Consider the following 20,127-nt stretch of genomic DNA (forward strand, 5'->3'; position numbering starts at 1 on the left):
AGAAGCCTCCGGTGGCAAGGGTGCCAGAAAACTTGCATGCACTGTTGATTTCTTCTAAATTGTATCAACTTTCCTGAAGGGCTGTTAGGCAACAGGTATCAAAAGCATTTTTAACATGCACTTTGATTCAACAATAACAACTTCTGTCTTTAGGACAAATTTCTTGATCAAGAAAAGTACAAAAAGGTGTATGCCTATGGAGGTTCACTATGGTGTTTAATAGTGAAAAATTACAGTCTAGATACTGTTGGCAGAAGAATGATTAAGTAAATTATAATACACGGTAGAGCACCATGTCGCCATTAAAAGTGATAGAGATTTATATACTCTACTGTACAAAGAATTCTTAGGACTATTCAGTGAAAACGGTTCCATAGTAGTAAGTAAAATAACATTTATGTACGATCATGTGACCGTGCCTAGAGAAGAATGTCCGAAGATGTTTCTACTCTAACAGGTGACTACAACTCAGTGAGATTTCTTGTAACTGTATTTTCTAATTAATTCTTTTATTTTAAACACTGAATACATATTTTTACCAAAAAAAAAGCCATTTTTGTTTAAAGAAAGATAGGTCCAAAATATATTTTTCTTTAAAAATAAATACCAATATCTACAAATAAAGTCCTCTTATCCCATGGCAAAAGGGTAAACAAACAAATCAAAGACCTCCCTTTGTAAGTTAATTTTTAAATTTAAATCTCTGGACAATTTAAAGTATTTCACAATAACTAAGAATGTTTTCATTTGTGGTTTTATTACTATTTGAGGTTTTAATTCCTATGAGGGCAACAACTGTAAATAATCAGTAAATTCTAACTACACTGAGGTTCATGAACATATGATATACAAACTACAGTAAATGTTAGCAATGGGCAATTCTGACCAGCACTTTGAGGCTATAACCTCACTTGAAACAAATGTAGAATATGGGTCCACAGGCATAAATGAAGTATTATCCAATCATATTTAAGCAGGAATTATTTACACACCTATTGTTTTTCCTTCTCAGGGGCAGGGGGAGACAAGAGAATCTAGCTATAAATATGCTCAACTTCTTCAGAAACCCTTTCAAGTACTAATACCCAATATAATAAAAGGTAAAAAAAGTAACCAAGTCATTGCCCTTGAGGAACAATAAGTTAGCTGTAGGTGGCATGGCTTTCTCTTTCGATAACTGGAGGATTACCAGCTGGTGTCACTAAAGATCCTATTGATCGACTAAAGAGCACTGATCTCGACTATTTTCTAAACTAACTTGTCTGCCCTGATCAAACAATCTAATCACAGTGCCAGAGTGGCACTCACCTGGCCCGAACATATCAGTCTCCTAGGATCATAAACCCATCATAAATGTTTATTCTTTTTTTTTTATCTTCACCCGAGGACATTTTTGCAGTCATCTTCAGACAGAGCGGGAGGGAGAGAGAGGGGAAAAGAGAGAGAGAGAAACATCAATGTGAGAGAGACACATCGACTGGTTGCCATCCACATGACCCCAACCGGGGCCGGGGACAAACTGCAGCCGAGGTATGTGCCCTCAATGGGAACCAACCCAGGACTCTCCGGTCCGCAGGCCAACGCTCTAACCGCTGAGCCAAACCGGCCAGGATATGTTCATTCTTTTCACAGTTAAGTTACTGTGATAAAAATTAATCTGCCTCACCCTAGCCGGTTTGGCTCAGCGGTTAGAGCATCAGCCTGCGATCCAGAGAGACCAGGGTTTGGTTCCCGCTAAGGGCATGTACCTCAGTTGCAGTTTGTCCCCAGCCCTGATTGGGTCGTGCGGGTGGCAACCACTCGATGTGTCCCTTTCACGTCGATGTTTCTCTCTCTCTCTCTCTCCCTCCCACTCTATCTGAACAAAAAACGAAAAAAATGTCCTCGGGTGAGGATTAAAAAAATATATTAAAAAAAAAATTAATCTGCCTCAATCATAATCGATGATAAAACATCATAATTCAACTAATAAATCCATACTGAGCAGTCAGGCCATATTTGTGGCCCAAGACTGGTCAGCAGGGTGGAGGGAGTGTCCCATGTTAAATCTGGGTGCACTGACCTGGTTGGGTCTGCTGACAAATAGCTTCCACTAGCTTCCTTTTTTGGAACCTCTGATTAAATGATAGACCATTGTGTAAAATACAAATTCTATTTCTACTTGATACATATTCTATGTGAAATGAAATTGCACACTAATTATGAATCGACAAAAAGTAAATTAAAAATATTTCTAAGACACTGAAGAGCTTCACGTGATGCATTTTCTACATGTTCCCTCTCAGGCCAGCAGATGTAGCTGTGAGTTAAAACAGGGCATGCAAGCTGCTCTGTCTGGGTCAGCCATTAGATGGCATCCCTTTTTTAAAAAACTGGGTTAATAGTAAAGAGTTAGTACAACGAAGGCAGCTACCAACCATCATTAGACATGAAAATGACTCTGACCCAGAACAACCCTCTCAGTTGTGTGCTGAGTGCATAGACCTGCACCACTTCTGTCCGACATTCTCCAGCTGAGACCGTCTGTCCTCCTTAGTCACAGAGAGATGACACTCCCAGTAAGAGGCAGTGAATAGTGAGTTCATCACTGGACTTTTCTGTGGGCAACCTCACAGTTTTAATCAAAACTCTCTAAATGCAGAGCTGAAATATACCACCTTGCTCTCCACAAGCCTCAGGGCAGGGTCATCTGATAAGAATTTGCGTAAAAAGTCGTCTTATATAGCCTAAGCTGTTCATACTAAGTCTACTGGGGAGCCCTGTCTTAGCACAGTGCCTGGCTCAGGGTAGGCCCACAAATGTCTTCTAGATGAACAAATCAATAAACACTACTGCTTTCAAAAGCTGTACCCTTGACAAAGTAATAGTGATTCCTTTCTCTGTGAGCTCAGTGACCTGCACATAGGGATGTACCGCAGGCTCACTCTTTCAGCACATTAGGATGCAACGTAAAAGGAGGCCAAGTACCCTTAGGTTCAATAGTGCCAATCCAAAACAAATATTTCTCCCCCAAATATTTCATTTAGGCTATAATCCTCTTAGCAGTCCCATACAGCAAAGAAGCACATTCTAGAAACTAGAATAGCACAGGCTAGCCCATGAAGCCCTAGTTCTCAAGTACATCATTTAACTTAAATAACCTAATTTTGTTGCTGTTTGAAAATTTGCCAGCACAGTTACTTAAAAAAAAGGTTAGTCAGACTAGGAGAAAAGCAACATCTGTTTGTCTATTGGTATATTTTCAGTGAAAAGTACAAAAACGTCTATGTTTAGTTAAGATTAGGCCAAATGTAAAAAACTCTATACTGCCAGTAATAATAATAATAAATAACATCTATGACTCCACGGAATCACTCCCATCAGCATGCATACGTACTGTTAATTCTCCCAACTTAAAAAATAAACACACATTCTCTACCCCAACTTCCCCTTCTAACGATGAGCCCACTTCTTTCTTTCCCTTCACAGCAAAACTCCAGGCTTGCTTACACACACTGCCTCCAATCTGCGTCCTCCACGCCCTCCCGGATCCACCCCGCTGGGGCCGGCCCATCGAGGACTGCCCGGGCTGGCTCGGTGGGCGCCAGTGCTCACCTCCCGGACTTATCCCCAGCGCACACCTCCTTGGAAGGTCCTCTTCACCTGGCACCCGAGTCACCATTCTCCTGGTTTTCCTACCTCTGCACTGTGGAAATCTCATTTGCTACTGTTCTCATTCCCCAACCTTTAAACCTCAGTTTAGAGTTCCTTCCTTCCTCAGACAGCTCGACCCGCACTGCCTCAGTGCGGACATCTGGTCTCGTAGCTTTGAGGACTATCAATATACACTGACGAGCTGCAAATGTCTGTCCTCGCCTCTCCCCTGAATTCCAGCCTTCTATAGCCAACTGCTTACTTGACTCTCCACTAGGCTATCTAACATGTCTCAAACTGACAAGTCCCAGATTGAGCTCCTGACTTAACCCCCAGCACCTGCCCCTGCACACTGGTCCCCATCCACGTTCCCGTTGCTCAGGCCAAGAGCCTTGGGGACAGTTTTGAGTTCACGTTTTCTCACACCTTTTGCACCCAACCTAACAAATCCTTGTTGACTCTACCTTCAAAATCTATCCAGAGCCTCTTTTCATCAGCTCCACTGCTGCCAACTGCTTCACCACCACCATTCCCTCCTGTCACGGAGTGTGGGCCACAGAACTCCCTACTGGTAGTTTAATCGAAAAGAAGACAGTCATTCTGAATGGAGAGCTTTTTGCTTGGAGGCTAAATTACACACATACATACACAGGCTTTTTGGATTTTTCCCCCATAAAATGTAAACACATCAATAATTTTTTTCCTTTATTGATTTTAGAGAGAAAGGAAGAGATAAAAACATCGATGAGAGAGGACATGGATTGGCCACCTCCTACATGCCCCCCACTGGGGATTTGGCCCACAACCTGGGCATGTGCCCTAACCGGGAATCGAACTGGCAACCTCTTAGTGCATGGGTCAACGCTCAACCACTGAGCCGCACCGGCCGGGCAACACATTAATAATTTAAATAATTTTACAAGGTTTTAATTATTTCAGAAGAATATATTTTAAATTTTATTTTATTGAATTTATTGGGGTGACAATGGTTTCAATTTGTTTGTTTTTATATAGAGTGGAATGGAGGGAGGGAGAGAAACATCAATGTGAGAGAGACACATCGATTAGTTGCCTCCTACATAACCCCAACCGGGCTGGGGATTGAACCTACAACCCAGGTACATACCCATGACTGGGAATCAAACCCAAGACCCTTAGGTCTGTGGGCTGATGTTCTCAAACTGCTGAGCCAAACTGGCCAGGGCTGAAGAATATTTATATATAAGGATGTCAAACAGCATAGAAAGTTATTCCAAATGAAATAATTTCCCTGAACAAGTAGCTAGTGCCAATTAATATAGAAAGAACATCTGCTATGAATTAGTCATTACTTAGTTATATTTGAAGTTTCACCACCTTCAAATATTTAAATGACTAATAGTATTTACTAGTAATGAGAAGTTGCCTTGTTTTTAGAAAGAATTTAGTCACCTTCTCTGTCATCACTTCCTAAGACAGTGAACAAAGTACACAGATTTGAGAATCAGGAAGATATGGCCCGCAGAAAGAAGAATAAACATTCCAGATACCAGTTAGGGGACTGTAGTTACTTACACTGTGAACTCCTAAAGCCTTCCAGACCGCAAAGCTGATCACACCAACCCCACACCACGCATACAGGGAGCCCCAGCCCAGGGCGCGCAAGGCCAGGGCAGACCCACTCTCGGGCAGGGCAGCGGTGGCCATACTTCCCTGCAGCGAAGACAGAAAGGTTGGGTTAAAAATCAACAATCCAGAAAAAATAAATATTTGGGAAGGGTTCAAAATTACCGTAAAAAAAAAGCAAACACACACAAAAATACTCCAAAAGAAATCTTTGAAATTTATATAAAACTGTTTACATAAATGTTAGTGAGAATGAACCTTTTCCCAAGTTATGAACCAGTGCTTGTTTATGCCTTCTGAATGTATATTCATGTTATTTGCCCACTGACAGCTTTCTTATTTGTATATTCTCTTTATATATTAATGTTCTTCAGCCTTATACTTAATGTGCTATCCTAATTTTCCAGTTTGGTTTATCTTTAATTCCTTGTATTTTACTTTTTAGTTTTTGGTCAAAGATGCATTTTAATGCATTTAAGCTCACTAAAACTTCCCCTATCCTAAAGTTACAGTCATGTCTCTTTTCCATTAGCTGAAATTTTATTTTTAAATTGTCTCTTCTTTTTACCACTAACTTTTTAGTTCATCTGGTATTTATTTTGGTTTTGATGGGAGCTGATCACTCAAGGAAGTTTACTTCCCAAAAGCTTAGCAACTGCCCTACTCTATTGATTAATCCTTCTCCTCCCAATTTATTTGAGAAACTTATAGAGAGGTTTATTGCTAAGCCATTTTTGTACCAATACTTTATTATATTTTTATGCCAGAATCACACAGATTTAATTATAGAATAAAAAGTCCTGATATCCAGAAAGTGCATCATGCACATTACTTTTTTCAAAAATTTCATTGCTGCTTTTGCCTATTAATTCTTCCAAAAAAATCCTAAAACATTCTGTCAAGATTTCTCCAACCCCCAAATAACTGGAGAAAATGTCCATTCATTAACATTTGCATTAGAATGACATCAAACTAAATAGCTAATAAGATCAATGACAGCAAACATATTATCAACCTGTCTTCCACCTGGAAATGTATTTCCATTTATTTTTCTTTTTTAGAATAATTTTTTTTACACTGTTCAACACATTTCTTAATACATGTTCTTTTGCATGTGTATTTTGTGATTGTGAATGTTACTGATAGCACACAGGGACTGTTCACCTGTATCCCACGTGTACCTAGCCCATGCCTAGACCTGGTACATACTCAGTATTTGCTGACTCACTTTTTTGTAGCTATGCCGTGGACCCATCAACATTTTCAAGAAATTTTTCTTTAGCCATTTCTTATAATAAAAACAATATGCTCTCATCTTCCTCCTTGGCTCATGTTGCTGTAATTTCACAGTGGTTCCCTAGAGCCCACATAAGTGCACAAAGTTCTAACTGACCTGAATTTTCATCTAGAAGCTGTGCCACTAACCAAATATTATTAAACTGGAGTCGGTTTAAGTGTTTTAACCTAAATTTTATTTTAGAAAATTAAATTAAAAATTCCTTATTTCGCCACGGCCAGTGTTACTCAGTTGGTTAAGCATCGTCTGTGTACCAAAAGGATGCTGGTTCAATTCTCAGTCAGAGCACATGCCTGGGTTGCAGATCTCCGGTAGGGGGTGTATAGGAGGGACCCGATCAATGTTTCCCTCTCATGTCAATGTTTCTCTCTCTCCCTCTTGCTTCCTCTTCCTCTAAAAAACTCAATTAGAAACGTTTTTAAAAATTCCTTATTTCCCTGGGTAGGACAGAAATTATATATGTATTATATATGTACATATATTTTTAAGTCTACATAAACCCACGTGAGTTAAAAAGGTAACTATGGCCTTGGCTGGTTTGGCTCAGTGGTTAGAGCATCGGCCTGCGGTCCAGAGAGACCTGGGTCCAGTTCCTGCTAAGGGTACGTGCCTCGGTTGCAGTGTGTCCCCATGTCCTTTGCGCTTCAGTGTTTCTCTCTCTCTCTTTCTCTTTCTTCCTCTCTCTCCCTCCCACTTTATCTAAACAAAAAATGGAAAAATGTCCTCACGTGAGGATAAAAAAAAAAGGTAACTACATATAAAAAGAACCCTTGCCTGGCCGGTATAGCTCAGTGGTTGAGCATCGATCCATGTACCTACCAAAAGCTTGCTGGTTCAGTTCGTGGTTAGGGCACATGCCCAGGTTGCGGGCCAAATCCCCAGTAGAGAGCATGTAGGAGGCGGCCAATCGATGTTCTCTCTCATCGATGTTTCTATCTCCCTCTCTCCCTCTTCCTTCCTCTCTCTCTAAAATCAATAAAGAAGAGAAATTTTTGAAAATCTTATCAAACAAAATTAAATTTAGTGCAAAAAAAAGGGCAATGTTTTACATTTCTGTTAATCCTTTAAATGTCTGGCTTAATAAAAGACAGTTGGATTTTCATATATATTTCTGAATTCAATGGGTTGCAGTATACTTTCTGACAGAAGTAAAATCCAGCCTCGCACAGAAATGTGGTGGAAATGGGAGGTGTACTTTGATAGCCTTCATTCTTTGATATTACACCAAAACTTGACAAATAGTTTCTTAAAGGTTAGCTTCAATATGAAATGTGAAATCACATCAATAAATTTTTTTGTACTTTGTTACACTAAAATCCATTCATCTATTTTGTACTTTGAATGAAACTTTTATCATAATAATTCAGAAAATTGATTTACCAAGTTACACATATCTTTCCTATGTTGACACCATTTGCTAAACATTAAAAAATCACTTCAGCCCTGGCCGGTTTGGCTCAGCAGTTAGAGCGTCGACCTGCGGTCCAGAGAGACCCAGGTTCGGTTCCCGCTAAGGGCACGTACTTCGGTTGCAGTTTGTCCCCGGCCCTGGTTGGTCGTGCGGGTGGCAGCCACTCGATGTGTCCCTTCACGTTGATGTTTCTCTCACTCTCTCTCTCTTCCTCTCTCTCCCTCCCACTCTATCTGTACAAAAAATGGAAAAATGTCCTCGTGTGAGGATAAAAAAAAAATAAAAATAAATAAATAAATAAAAAAATAAAAAATCACTTCATTAATATCATCACAATCTCATCAGAAAAGCCTTTAAGTATTGAGCAGCTCTCAAGTTCACAAAGGGAGAAGCAAGTTTTCTGAAACGTAATTTTCACTTGAAGGCTCAAATTTTATCATTGGCAGCAAATTCTGACAATTGCTTGCTTGATGAGACAGGTCCATTTTGTTCATTTTTAAGAAAATGTCTGAATAACTACAGTTTGTCAGCTTTTATTTCAAGTAAAAATCATATGCCATGAAAAAAAGCAGTTAGTTCATCATGCAACTCAATTGCTTTTCCTTGAGAAAAACATCTTATTTTGATATAAAGTTTTATATGTACCTTCCATTACTTCACAGAGAATATTAAAGAAGTATGTTCAAGAGTTAAGATTTAATAAAATAAATTTACTGCTTCAACAAGGACATTCTTATAAAATGATGGTTTTTTAAAACTGTAGGTGCACAGTAGTGAAGAACACAATGGCTGTTAGTACAGTGTGGGGCCACTGCCTTGATTACACCAAGGCACCAGCCATCCTCCCCCGCTCCCTTTGCTCCAATACCATCAGCGCAAAAATCATAGTATTATTATGAAGTGTTGACTCTACAGACCCCAAAAGGGTCTCAATGATCCCCAGGGCTCTGTGGACCACAGTTTGAAAACCATAAAGGGCAAGTGTGATAATCAAATCTTAAACCACAAAATCAAAGTGAAGCTGTGAACACCTGTATGTGCTTCTCATCTTGAGAGAAAACTCCTAGTTTTCATCAGCTTCTCACAAAGACCTGTGACCTAAAGGTTAATGTGGAAACGTAAGCTTAGAAATCAACCCAAACTCCACTATTAAAGCACCACTATCAGTTAGGTTTGACTTATTTCTGCCACAAGATATATTTCCACTCTGAAAATATTCTGTAATATAGGTAGAAATAACTATGAGGTTTATAGGAGTAATTTGGAAAGTTCTATATAAACCCTGAGTATTCAGAAGAGGACCCAGATACACTTTAATTTTTAATTTTTTTTTTTTAATCCTCACCCAAGGATGTTTTTTTCCCATTTATCTTTAGAGTGGAGAGGCGGGAGAGAGAGAGAGAGAGAGAGAAACATCGATGTGAGAGAGACACATGGATTGGTTGCCTCCTGCAAGACCCCAACCAGGGCCAGGGACGAACTGCAACTGAGGTACATGCCCCTGGCCAGAATCAAACCTGTGACTCTTTGGTCCACGGGCCAAAGCTCTAACCACTGAACCAAACTGGCCAGGGCCAGATACACTTTAAATGTGGTCTCTCGCAATTACAGTATTCATAAGGCTTAAGTATGGTTAATAGGTTATTAAAGATACATAGAAGTAGAAAGGGATTCAACTGGTTTATGATATTTTTACATAACACTCTTCTTCTAGAGCAAATATCAAATCGTAATTATGTAGTTATTTATGTGAATTTTGTTTAATATCTGTCTCTCACACCAAAGCTAGACTCCTGAAGGGCAGATATGTTTTCTTCATTTTTGTATCTCTTATAGCTAGCTAGCACAATGCCTATCACATAAAAGGGCCCAAGTAATAGATAAACAAACCAGGGGAGGGCAGAGACAGAACAATACATAAGAACAAATAACTACAAGCAAATGTAAAGAAAATTTCTCATCAACTAGGTAAGTAAGCTAGCTATATATGATCACAACAGTGATTGCTCAATCTTGCTCTTGGAGTAAGGATTTTCTGTCTTAAGCACGTTATAGTCATTCAATTAAAATTTACGGAGCACCTACTGTGTGCCAGGCACTTTTCTAGAGGAGAGCTGCAGCAATGCATAAGCATGTATATCTCTGAATTCAAGGAGCTGATATGTTTTTCATCAATTCTAAGATGCACTTTATTTCAACATTTTAACATCTCTGAGATAGAAATGCCTCTTGCAATCAGTATTGCATCAAGAATTTAATTGGCACTACTTTTTCTTTCTTAGTGATACATAAAACATTGGGGTCTCTTACAACTGACAGTGAATTACCTAGATTTAGATCTAAAGTTATGTTGTGAATGGAGTACTATGCAGCTGTAAGAAAGACCTCTTATCCTTTGGGACGACATGGAGGGACCTGGAAAGTATTATCCTAAGAGAAACAAGCCAAACAGAGAAAGACAAGTATCATATGATCTCACTTATTTGTGGAATATAATGAACATAACAGTCTGAGGAATGGGGTAGTCCCAAAGACATGGAAGTGGGGTACAGACTGACAATCCCCAGAAGATGGGGTGGTGGGGGAAAGATAAACCACAGAACGTATATGCATGTATGCATGAACAATGGACATGGACAACAAAGCTGGGGACAGGGCGGGGAGGGAGGAGGAGGGGGGAATCAGTGGGGGGGAAAAGGAGAAACATCTGAACAAAAATAAATTAATTAATTAAAAAAAATAAAGTCATGTTGTGAATAGAAAATGTACTGGATGAGCTTTCAAAGTCTTGTCTGCTAAAAGTTAAGAAATCATATAATTAAGTACCTCTTTTTAAATGAAAATAAAGACTGTTGACTAATTTGTGCACTTCTTGAAGCTATGAGGTGTATATAGGTTTACTTCTAAATGCACTATAAAAGGCCATCGACATTTTCTTTATTTTTCCTATGCAAAACAGCTGCTATTAAGTTGTAAACAATAACAATGCTATGAATAGATTTCAGTATCACAAACCTTATTAAACCATTCTGGGCTTCTCTTTTTAGCCAATGATAATGTTGTAACAAATCCAGCTAGCATTCCGGCTGCAGCAACAGTACCTAGGAAAAGTCCACCTGCCGAAGGTTTTGGGGATAGGATGTGGAGGATGGGGAGAAAGGAGAGGGGAGGGGAGGGAGGGAAGGGAATGAAAGGAGGGAGGGAAGGGAAGGAGGAAGGAAAGGAAAAGAGGGAGGGAGGGAAAGTAGGGAGGGAGGGAGGGAGGGAAAGGAGGGAGGGAGGGGGAGAGAGAGAGACCTGCCGTTAAAAAGATGTGCACAAGTATATTTCAGGCACTACTTAAATTACAGTCAAAATCAATTTTGAAATTCCAGCAGCTCTTGCCAAAGGTAAATGATAGGGGCTGTGAAACCTTCCTGACCTCATGACCTCTGTTTCCTGAGGTCATTCTATCATTCCCAAGTGCAGAGAATGGATACAGGGACCCTTACTGGGACAGATGGATCTTGAGAACATCATGCTAAGCGAATTAAGTCAGACAGAAAAAAAAATCAAGAACCATATGATTTCATGCATCTGTGTGGTATAAAACTGAAAGCAACAAATGAACAAACAAGACAAAAACTCACGGACACAGAGCTCAGATGGTGACCGCGAGGGAAGGACGGTGGGGGATAGTGAAGAGTAAAGGGGGTCAAATATATAGTGAGGAAGGAGACTAGCCCTTGGGTGGGGAGCACACAATGCAATATGCAGATCATGTATTATACAAATGTACACCTGAACCCCATATAATTTTATTAACCAATGTCACCCCAATAATTTTCATCAAAATGAAAAAATGTTTAGTTCTACAGGTTTAAAGAAAAGGGGGCACGAGAGCACCCGCGGAGGGACGGGGCGATGCAGCACACAGAACAGCGCGCGAACCAGCCCCGCTCGGCCACGGACCCGGGCCGGACCGCGGGCTAAACTCGGGCAAACCCCGGCGCAGGTCGCGCAGGGCAGGTGTAGGTGGAAACGCCCGATCCAGCGAGGCAGGGCCCGGGGTGAGCTCGCCCCTATCCCGCTGCTCACCACACCACACCTTTCACCAGGAAAAGCCGGTCCTCGAGGGGTCCCGGGGCCTCCAGCCCAGACGACCGCTGCCCCGGCTCAGGGCCCACGGGCGCCATGTTTGGGTGGAGCCTCCACGCCAGGCCCGCCCTCAACGGGCCCGGGTGGAAGCGACAAGTGGCCGAGGAGAAAGGTTCCGCTCCCGCCTGCCCCTGTGCAACCTGAATATCAGTCCGGAGACCAGCCGCTGTCCCGCACGCTCTCCTCCCCGGCCCGGGGTCGGGGGTGTGGCGGAGGCCGCGGTGTCCCAGCCCGGCCCGGGGGGTGTCCGCCAAGGCCGGCCCCCGGGGAGGATCACTGGCTGCTCCAAGGTGATGATCGCTGCACTTGGACTTGTCCGCTTGAGCAATGGTCAGCCCGACTCGGGGAGGCAGCGGGGAGGGGCGGGGGTCACCGATGGCCCCAGAAGCCCGGAGACTGCCTGGCCGAGACCCTGGAGCTCCTACAGGGTTTGGCCAGCGCTAACAGCTCTCGATTCTAAGGAGCTGGCCTCAGTCTTTTCTCTGTCATTTTTCTGGGAAATTTCCCAAGTGACAGGTTCTGCCCCTGGAAGAGCGTCGGCCGGCCAGCTCTTGGTGCTGCGCCGCCTTCCCTACGGTTTTGATGGATCCGCCTACGGAGGGCAGTGAATACTATCATAGCTGAACTGAAGTGCAGGGTACAACCCAGCAGGGAGAGCAGGGGGCCCACTGGGAGGGTTCAAGGCTGCCCTTAAGCTGGTCCGGCCTGGAAACGCTGGCGACCGGCAGACAGGCCTGCGCTCATTTGCCAGCGCTGGCGGGTTCTGTCAATGGCTGATCAAAGGAGTCATAGACAATCTTTTCATTCTCTCAAAATCACACACATAACATCATCTTTTAAAATGAGGAGATCTGTCATTTGTTCATTCTGAGCCAAAAAAAAACCTCATGAACTTCTTGAAGTTTGGGGATGGAGCTCTTTACTCATTTTCACATTCCCCACCTCTCAGTGTATTACCTAATCACGCATATTGAATGAATGTTGGATGAATGAGTAAATAAGTGCATCATTTTTTTTTGTTTTATCAGTTCAGTGCAATTAATAGCTCAAACCTGGGCTCAGGTCCTAAACCACTTTTGAGCTATGTGAATTTGGTTGGGTTATTTAGGCTCACTATTGAGCCTAAATCGCTCGCTATTGAGCAAGAGATTAACTTGCTCAACTCAGCTGTTAAATGGCAGAGACAGGATTTAAAAGCAGCTCTGTTAGAGTCCTTACCCACTGCCCAGTGGTCCTCAAACTGGACTTTGGTCATTGAAGTTGCCTGGAAGGGCTTGTTGACCACAACTGGCCAGGCCTCACTCCCAGAATTCTTTATTCAGTTAGGTTAGGGGGCCTGAGAACTTTTTCATCTAATAAGTTCCCAGGTGATGCCCACGCTGCTGGTTCCAGTGAGATGCCTTCTCTCTGCCACATTCTTACTGGTACAACTCCTACAATCCACTCTAACACTTAGAGAGAAAACGTGCAGCCTGTCTCCACTCACCTCCTCTTTGCTGTCTACCCAGAAAGCACAGACATTTTTTATTTAAAGGATTTTATTACTACTTGCTGAAAGAAACAGGAGAGAGAGATAATAACATCTTTAAATCTGGGGACAGAACAGCATCCTGCACTCTACAGTCTGTCTTTATTTTGAGACAGTAACTAGAAACCCTGCTTTTATGCCTGAGGATGCAGCCCACAAATTTCTACCTTCATTCTAACTCCCCAAGGTAAAGGACAGTTTTACTCCTTGCTACTTTCCTGGAATACGGACATAGAGGAGGCACTTAGAGCAAACCAATGGGTAATCTTTGCTTTAGGTGAGCAATTTGTGTTTTGAGGATCCTCCTCAGATACATCCCCTGAGGAGGAGGGGCTGAGAGCTCCTTGGACAGAGCATGCTTATGGGAAAGTATAACCCCATTCCTCACTTGCCCCAGGCTCCTGCCACTTGCTCTGTCCCAGGTCCTCAGTGATGGTGATTCCAGGACCTGGGAAACCTGCAAGGCACAAGGCCAGAGACTTCCTGACCCTGAGATTAGAACCACATTCCAGGCATCCCAAGTTAGAATGCTTAAAGAAAACATATTTTAAAGGCAATGTTACCCAAGGTCTCATATTTCTACATTGCACACAAGTAGGTATATCAGATGCCATCTGATGATCTGGCCTATTTAAGGAACCCCCAAATCCCACATAGACTGTTTCTATAGCAATGCATGATACAAGCTCCAAATAGGTGACATGGAAACATTTGGAGCACAGCCTCTGGCAGACAGGGACACCGGTTCTGAAACAATAACACAAGCATTTCCAAGTGTGGAGACCAGTGCTCAAAAGTTGTGGAACTTCGGCGCTCCATGCAGTTCGAGCAGGACTGTCATTTCAGTGGAAGCATGATTCTCCGTTAGGAAACTGTAATAGAAATTTCTTGCAAGCCAAAGGGGCTGCTGGGAAAGCAAGATTCTCTGAGACAGACTGTGTTGCTATTTTGGTGTTTGTTTTAGTCAGCTGAAGTCCACACCAGAGATGTGTCTGACCACATTGTTATTTCAAACATTTTGGCCTCAGCAGATTTGATTTCAAATTTTGACAACCATAAACCTGCAAGTGTTCAAATTCCCAGAATTCGAGTAGCCCTCACTCTAGCTAGTTCCAAACACTGATGGCTTTTCTTCCATCCATTTTATTTATTTATTTATTTTTATTTATTTATTTTTTTATCCTCACCCGAGGACATTTTTCCATTTTTTGTACAGACAGAGCGGGAGGGAGAGAGAGGAAGAGAGAGAGAGAGAGAAACATCGACGTGAAGGGACACATCGAGTGGCTGCCACCGCACGACCAACCAGGGCCGGGGACAAACTGCAACCGAAGTACGTGCCCTTAGCGGGAACCGAACCCGGGTCTCTCTGGACCGCAGGCCGACGCTCTAACCGCTGAGCCAAACCGGCCAGGGTTCTTCCATCCATTTTTAAAACATGTTTTTGGAGCTTCAATTTCTCTTTGCTTAAACTATGAGGCTGACCTATTTTTTAGATCTGACAAGAGTCACATATTGGGCATTCTTCTCCCTACTGCTTGATACAAGATAGTAGTCAAAATATAGTGCAGAGATCTTTCAAAGTTATTGGCTAATTAAGTGTGTGCCTAGAAGAAAAGACCTGCTGGACTTTACACTGAATTATTAACAGAGGCTAACTTGAAGAAGTGGGGAGGTGAAACTTGCTAATTCAGCGATTTTCAACCTTTTCATCTCATGGCAAACACATAAATTAATTACTAAAATTCTGCGGCACACCAAAAAATATATTTCTTGCTGATCTGACAAAAAATAGGTATAATTTTGATTAGTTGTAAGAAAGGACACTGGGCTGGCCGAGAACCCATGTGGAATTTGCACACACACGCGCACACACACACAGAGTTTGCTGTTCTTGTAGCCTCTTGAATTCTTCTGAATAGCTGCTCTAGGTTCCCAGAGGTATCGCTACTTTGATATACACTACATGCAATATAAATGGTAAGCGTGGTAATCATTCCTCTTCAGTGAGCTGAATCTAGACTTCCAAAGCTTGAGTCTCATTACTCACTTCCAGCAACTCATCACTTATCTCTTAGAATGGTATAACTGTCCCAGGTTGAATAATAGAAGTCTGTCTTCATCACAGTATATGAAAGTTGCCATTATGGGCTCCTTCCCTTCCATTTTTCTTTGTTTCAGAGAGTACTTTTCCTATCTCGTTCTATACTATCAGTTGAATCATTACTTTTAATGATAAAACAGAAATCACTTTGAAAGCTGTTGTATTTCATAAGCCACTAGATATTTTCTCATAAAAGAGGGATGCATATAATTTTCTTTAACTATGTTCTTCTATCTTCTTGTGAACATCAAATATGATTACATATGTCCGAGCACTTTGGAAATTGTTAAGTATTCTGACAATATATAGCAGTATTATGCTTAGTCCTGTGTGTCTCCCAGTCATAGAAAACCCTTTTTCATTGCCAAAATTAGAATGTATTTCCACCTATACATTACCATCTTGCCAGGATTTCAGACACAGACACATGTTTCACTCACATTTCCTATTATGATCACGATGTCAGCCACTATATCATGAATACTTATTGTGTGTTTATTTTTATTAATTATCTTCTATTCTGATATATTAAAATTATAAACTACAAAATGACTAAAAACTGTATATGACTAATAATAGGTATGATGAAAGAGTGACTATCTAAACTAATGAATCTTTCATGATTAAATACTGTGTTTAGATTGACTGATGTTTTCATTCATTCAGCAAATGTTAACTGAGAACCTACTGTGGTCCTGGACACTGGCTTTAGTGTGGTTGAAGTGAAGGGGCACAGCCCTCGGCTTGCTGTGCTTATAATTCCATGACCTTGCTTTTCCAAGTAAGTGAGAATTTTATCAAAGCATCCTTTGTATTTCAACCTTTGTGGTTGATATTCTTCCTAAAAGTATTTGTTCTACTTTCTGTGTTAATAAGTAAAATGTGGACGAAAGCAACATTTTTTTTCTTTTTTATGAAATCTGCAGTGCTTCAGGTCACTTTTCTGAACATCAACTGTTACTGCCCATGTAGGCAGAGAGGGCCTAGGAGAGAGGTCTGTGTGCGTCTGTGCTGAGCCTAGACAGACGTGTCTCAGAATTCAGAGTGGGCCTGTGGGCAAGGGGTTCATGCCCAGATTAGGCTCCGTAACTGAGGCTCCGGCAAATGACTTGGAAGCAAGTAGGCTTGTTCTGGGGGACAAATCACAAGCCTGGGGTCATGGAAAGAGAGGGCTGCAGCCCAGGTGGTCTAGCTGTGAGATGAAGTTTAAGGACTTCTAAACAGGCAACATGGCATCACGGGATCCGGGGCAGAGGAGGGAGTTCACAACTTCAGGCAGGAAGGCGGCATCACCAAGAGACTCACCACGGATAACAGCATCCCAGCCTGCGCAGAGCTGCAGATCCGGAGATGGTAACTGATCCAGAGAAGGCACAAACCCAGTGAAAATATTGAGGGCACCAACATGAGACCACGGTCAGGAGCCCAGTTACCAGACTCGGAGCGCTGTGGTGCTGTCAGTAACTAAGGTGAGTAGCAAGGTCCACAGACAGAGCCTGATTCGGGTCAGGATGAAGGCTGGGTCTGCAGGTGGCACTCGGTTCAGCCCTACAGGGGTGGGGGGCTGGAGGAGAGGGAGGGAAGCAGATTGGGACCCTACTTTAGTGGTGTAACTTACTCATTCGCAGGACGTCCTCTGTCTGGGGGGACAGGTAGGGCTGGAATCCAGTCTGCATTCTGCTCACCAAATCTTGTGCCCAGTTTGGGGCTGCCACTGCCCCCAAGAAGGGTCACCTTTCCTGGTTCACAAAAAATCAGCATGTGGGCAGAATCCACGTTGGAAACATGACATTTGAAAACTTCATATTCAGAGGCTAGAAACCAATTTAAAATATGCCAGCTGATGAGAGTGTGTCTTGTACCTCAATGTACTGAGGCAGAAAAACAAATCTTGAGAAAAATTCTAAAGCTTCCCGGCTGGAGTCGGAACCCTTGGATGGTAAGTGAAGTGTGTATAGATTCAAAGTGCCTCTGGAATCCAGAGAATAAGTCCGAAAGTGCTTCTGAAGGGTGCCAGCATCTCAAACCACTCGAATTCCCTTTACTTAAAAACGTATAGACATAGCCTTTGGGCAATTTTTTATAATTTTGGCTGAACAGCTATTTCTCTCTGCATTACAAAAGAAATGTCTACAGTTGCCCTGGCCGGTTTGGCTCAGTGGTTGGAGTGTCGGCCTGCAGTCCAGAGAGGCCAGGGTTCGGTTCCAACTAAGGGCACATACCTCGGTTGCAGTTTGTCCCCGGCCCCGGTTGGGTCATGAGGGTGGCAGCCACTCGATGTGTCCCTTTCACATCGATGTTTCTCTCTCTCTCTTCCTCTCTCTCCCTCCCACTCTATCTAAACAAAGAATGAAAAAATGTCCTCGGCCAAATGGATTTAATAGATATCTACAGAGAATTACACCCCAAAACTACAGAATACACATTCTTCTCAAGTGTACATGGGACATTCTCAAAGATAGACCACATGATAGGACACAAACTAAATCTCTACAAGTTCAAGAAGATTGAAATCATATCAAGCATCTTCTCAGATCACAATGGCATGAAACTAGAAATCAATTGCAACAAGAACATGCAAAGACATTTCAACACATGGAGGCTAAATAGCATGTTATTAAACAATGAATGGGTCACCGAGGAGATCAAGGAAGAAATTAAAAACTTCCTGGAAACCAATGAAAATGAACACACAACAACACAAAATCTATGGGATGCAGCGAAAACAGTTCTGAGAGGGAAGTTCATAGCACTACAGGCCTACCTCAAAAAACAAGAAAAATTTCAAATTGACTGTCTAACCTCACAACTTAAAGAATTAGAAAGCAAACAAAAAGAAAACCCCAGAGCAAGTAGAAGGAAGGAAATAGTAAAGATCAGAGCAGAAATAAATGACATAGAGACCAAAAAAACAATTCAAAGGATCAATGAGACAAAGAGCTGGTTTTTCGAAAAGATAAACAAGATTGATGGACCCTTAGCTAGACTCACCAAGAAACAAAGAGAGAGAACCCAAATACACAAAATCAGAAATGAAAGAGGAGAAGTAACAACCAACACCACGGAAATACAAAAGATCATTAACAACTACTATGAACAACTATATGGCAACAAATTCGACAATCTCAGCGAAATGGACAAATTTCTAGAAACACACAGTCTCCCAAAACTATTCCCGGAAGAGATAGAAAACTTGAACAGACCAATAACAACTAAGGAAATTGAAGAGGTAATCAAGACTCTCCCAGCAAACAAAAGCCCAGGCCCAGATGGTTTCACAGGGGAGTTTTACCGAACATTCAAAAAAGAACTAACACCCATTCTCCTCAAACTATTTCAAAAAATTCAAGAAGAAGGAAGACTTCCAAACACGTTCTATGAGGCCAGCATAATTCTAATTCCAAAACCAGAAAAAGACACTATGAAGAAAGAAAACTACAGGCCAATATCCCTGATGAACATAGACGCCAAAACCCTGAACAAAATATTAGCAAATCGGATCCAGAAATACATCAAAAAAATTATTCACCATGACCAAGTGGGATTCATTCCAGGGATGCAAGGCTGGTACAATATTCGCAAATCAATAAATGTGATACACCACATAAACAAAATGAAGACTAAAAACCACATGATCATATCAATAGATGCTGAAAAAGCATTCGACAAAATCCAGCATCCATTTCTGATAAAAACGCTCTGCAATGTAGGAATAGAGGGATCATATCTCGACATAATAAAGGCCATATATGAAAGACCTACAGCCAACATCATACTCAATGGGCAGAAACTAAAAACATTTCCATTAAGAACAGGAACAAGACAGGGATGTCCACTTTCGCCACTCTTATTTAACATTGTACTGGAAGTCTTAGCCACAGCAATCAGACATGAAGAAAAAATAAAAGAGATCCAAATTGGAAAGGAGGAAGTGAAACTGTCATTATTTGCAGATGACATGATATTGTACATAGAAAACCCTAAAGACTCCATCAAAAATCTATTAGACTTAATAAATGAATTTGGCAAAGTAGCAGGATACAAAATTAACGTCAAGAAATCGACGGCATTCTTGTACATCAATGATGAACTCACAGAAAGAGAAACTGAAAAAACAATCCCATTTACCATCGCTCCAAAAAAATTATGATACCTAGGAATAAACTTAACCAAAGAAGTAAAGGACCTATTTGCAGAAAACTACAGGTCATTGAAAAAAGAAATAGAAGAAGATATAAAAAAGTGGAAGCACATACCCTGTTCATGGATTGGAAGAATTAACATAATTAAAATGTCCATACTACCCAAAGCAATCTATAGATTCAATGCAATCCCCATCAAAATACCAACGACATATTTCATAGAACTAGAACAAATACTTCAAAAGTTCATATGGAACCAAAAAAGACCCC

The 20,127-nt window shown here is 41.6% G+C and overlaps 1 protein-coding gene across 2 annotated transcripts in view; it reads right to left on the minus strand.

The window, feature by feature from the left end:
- The window catches only part of TMEM242 (transmembrane protein 242), a 37,178-nt gene extending 19,727 nt beyond the window's left edge, over positions 1-17,451 (minus strand). Inside the window, exons 1-3 of one of the 2 annotated variants that reach the window (XM_036249424.1) lie at positions 17,334-17,451; positions 10,962-11,062; positions 5,188-5,325 (exon numbers count right to left, since the gene is read on the minus strand). In XM_036249424.1, the coding sequence (XP_036105317.1) occupies positions 5,188-5,325; positions 10,962-11,062; positions 17,334-17,391 (297 nt within the window). In that variant the 5' untranslated portion in view covers positions 17,392-17,451. Of the gene's footprint in view, positions 1-5,187; positions 5,326-10,961; positions 11,063-12,033; positions 12,136-17,333 lie in introns of those variants that run through there. The other variant, XM_036249423.1, reaches the window with a different exon arrangement.
- Positions 17,452-20,127: the final 2,676 nt, after the last annotated feature.

The sequence above is a fragment of the Molossus molossus genome, unplaced genomic scaffold (assembly GCF_014108415.1).
Source record: "Molossus molossus isolate mMolMol1 unplaced genomic scaffold, mMolMol1.p scaffold_m16_p_8, whole genome shotgun sequence".
NCBI classification, from domain to species: Eukaryota; Metazoa; Chordata; class Mammalia; order Chiroptera; family Molossidae; genus Molossus; species Molossus molossus.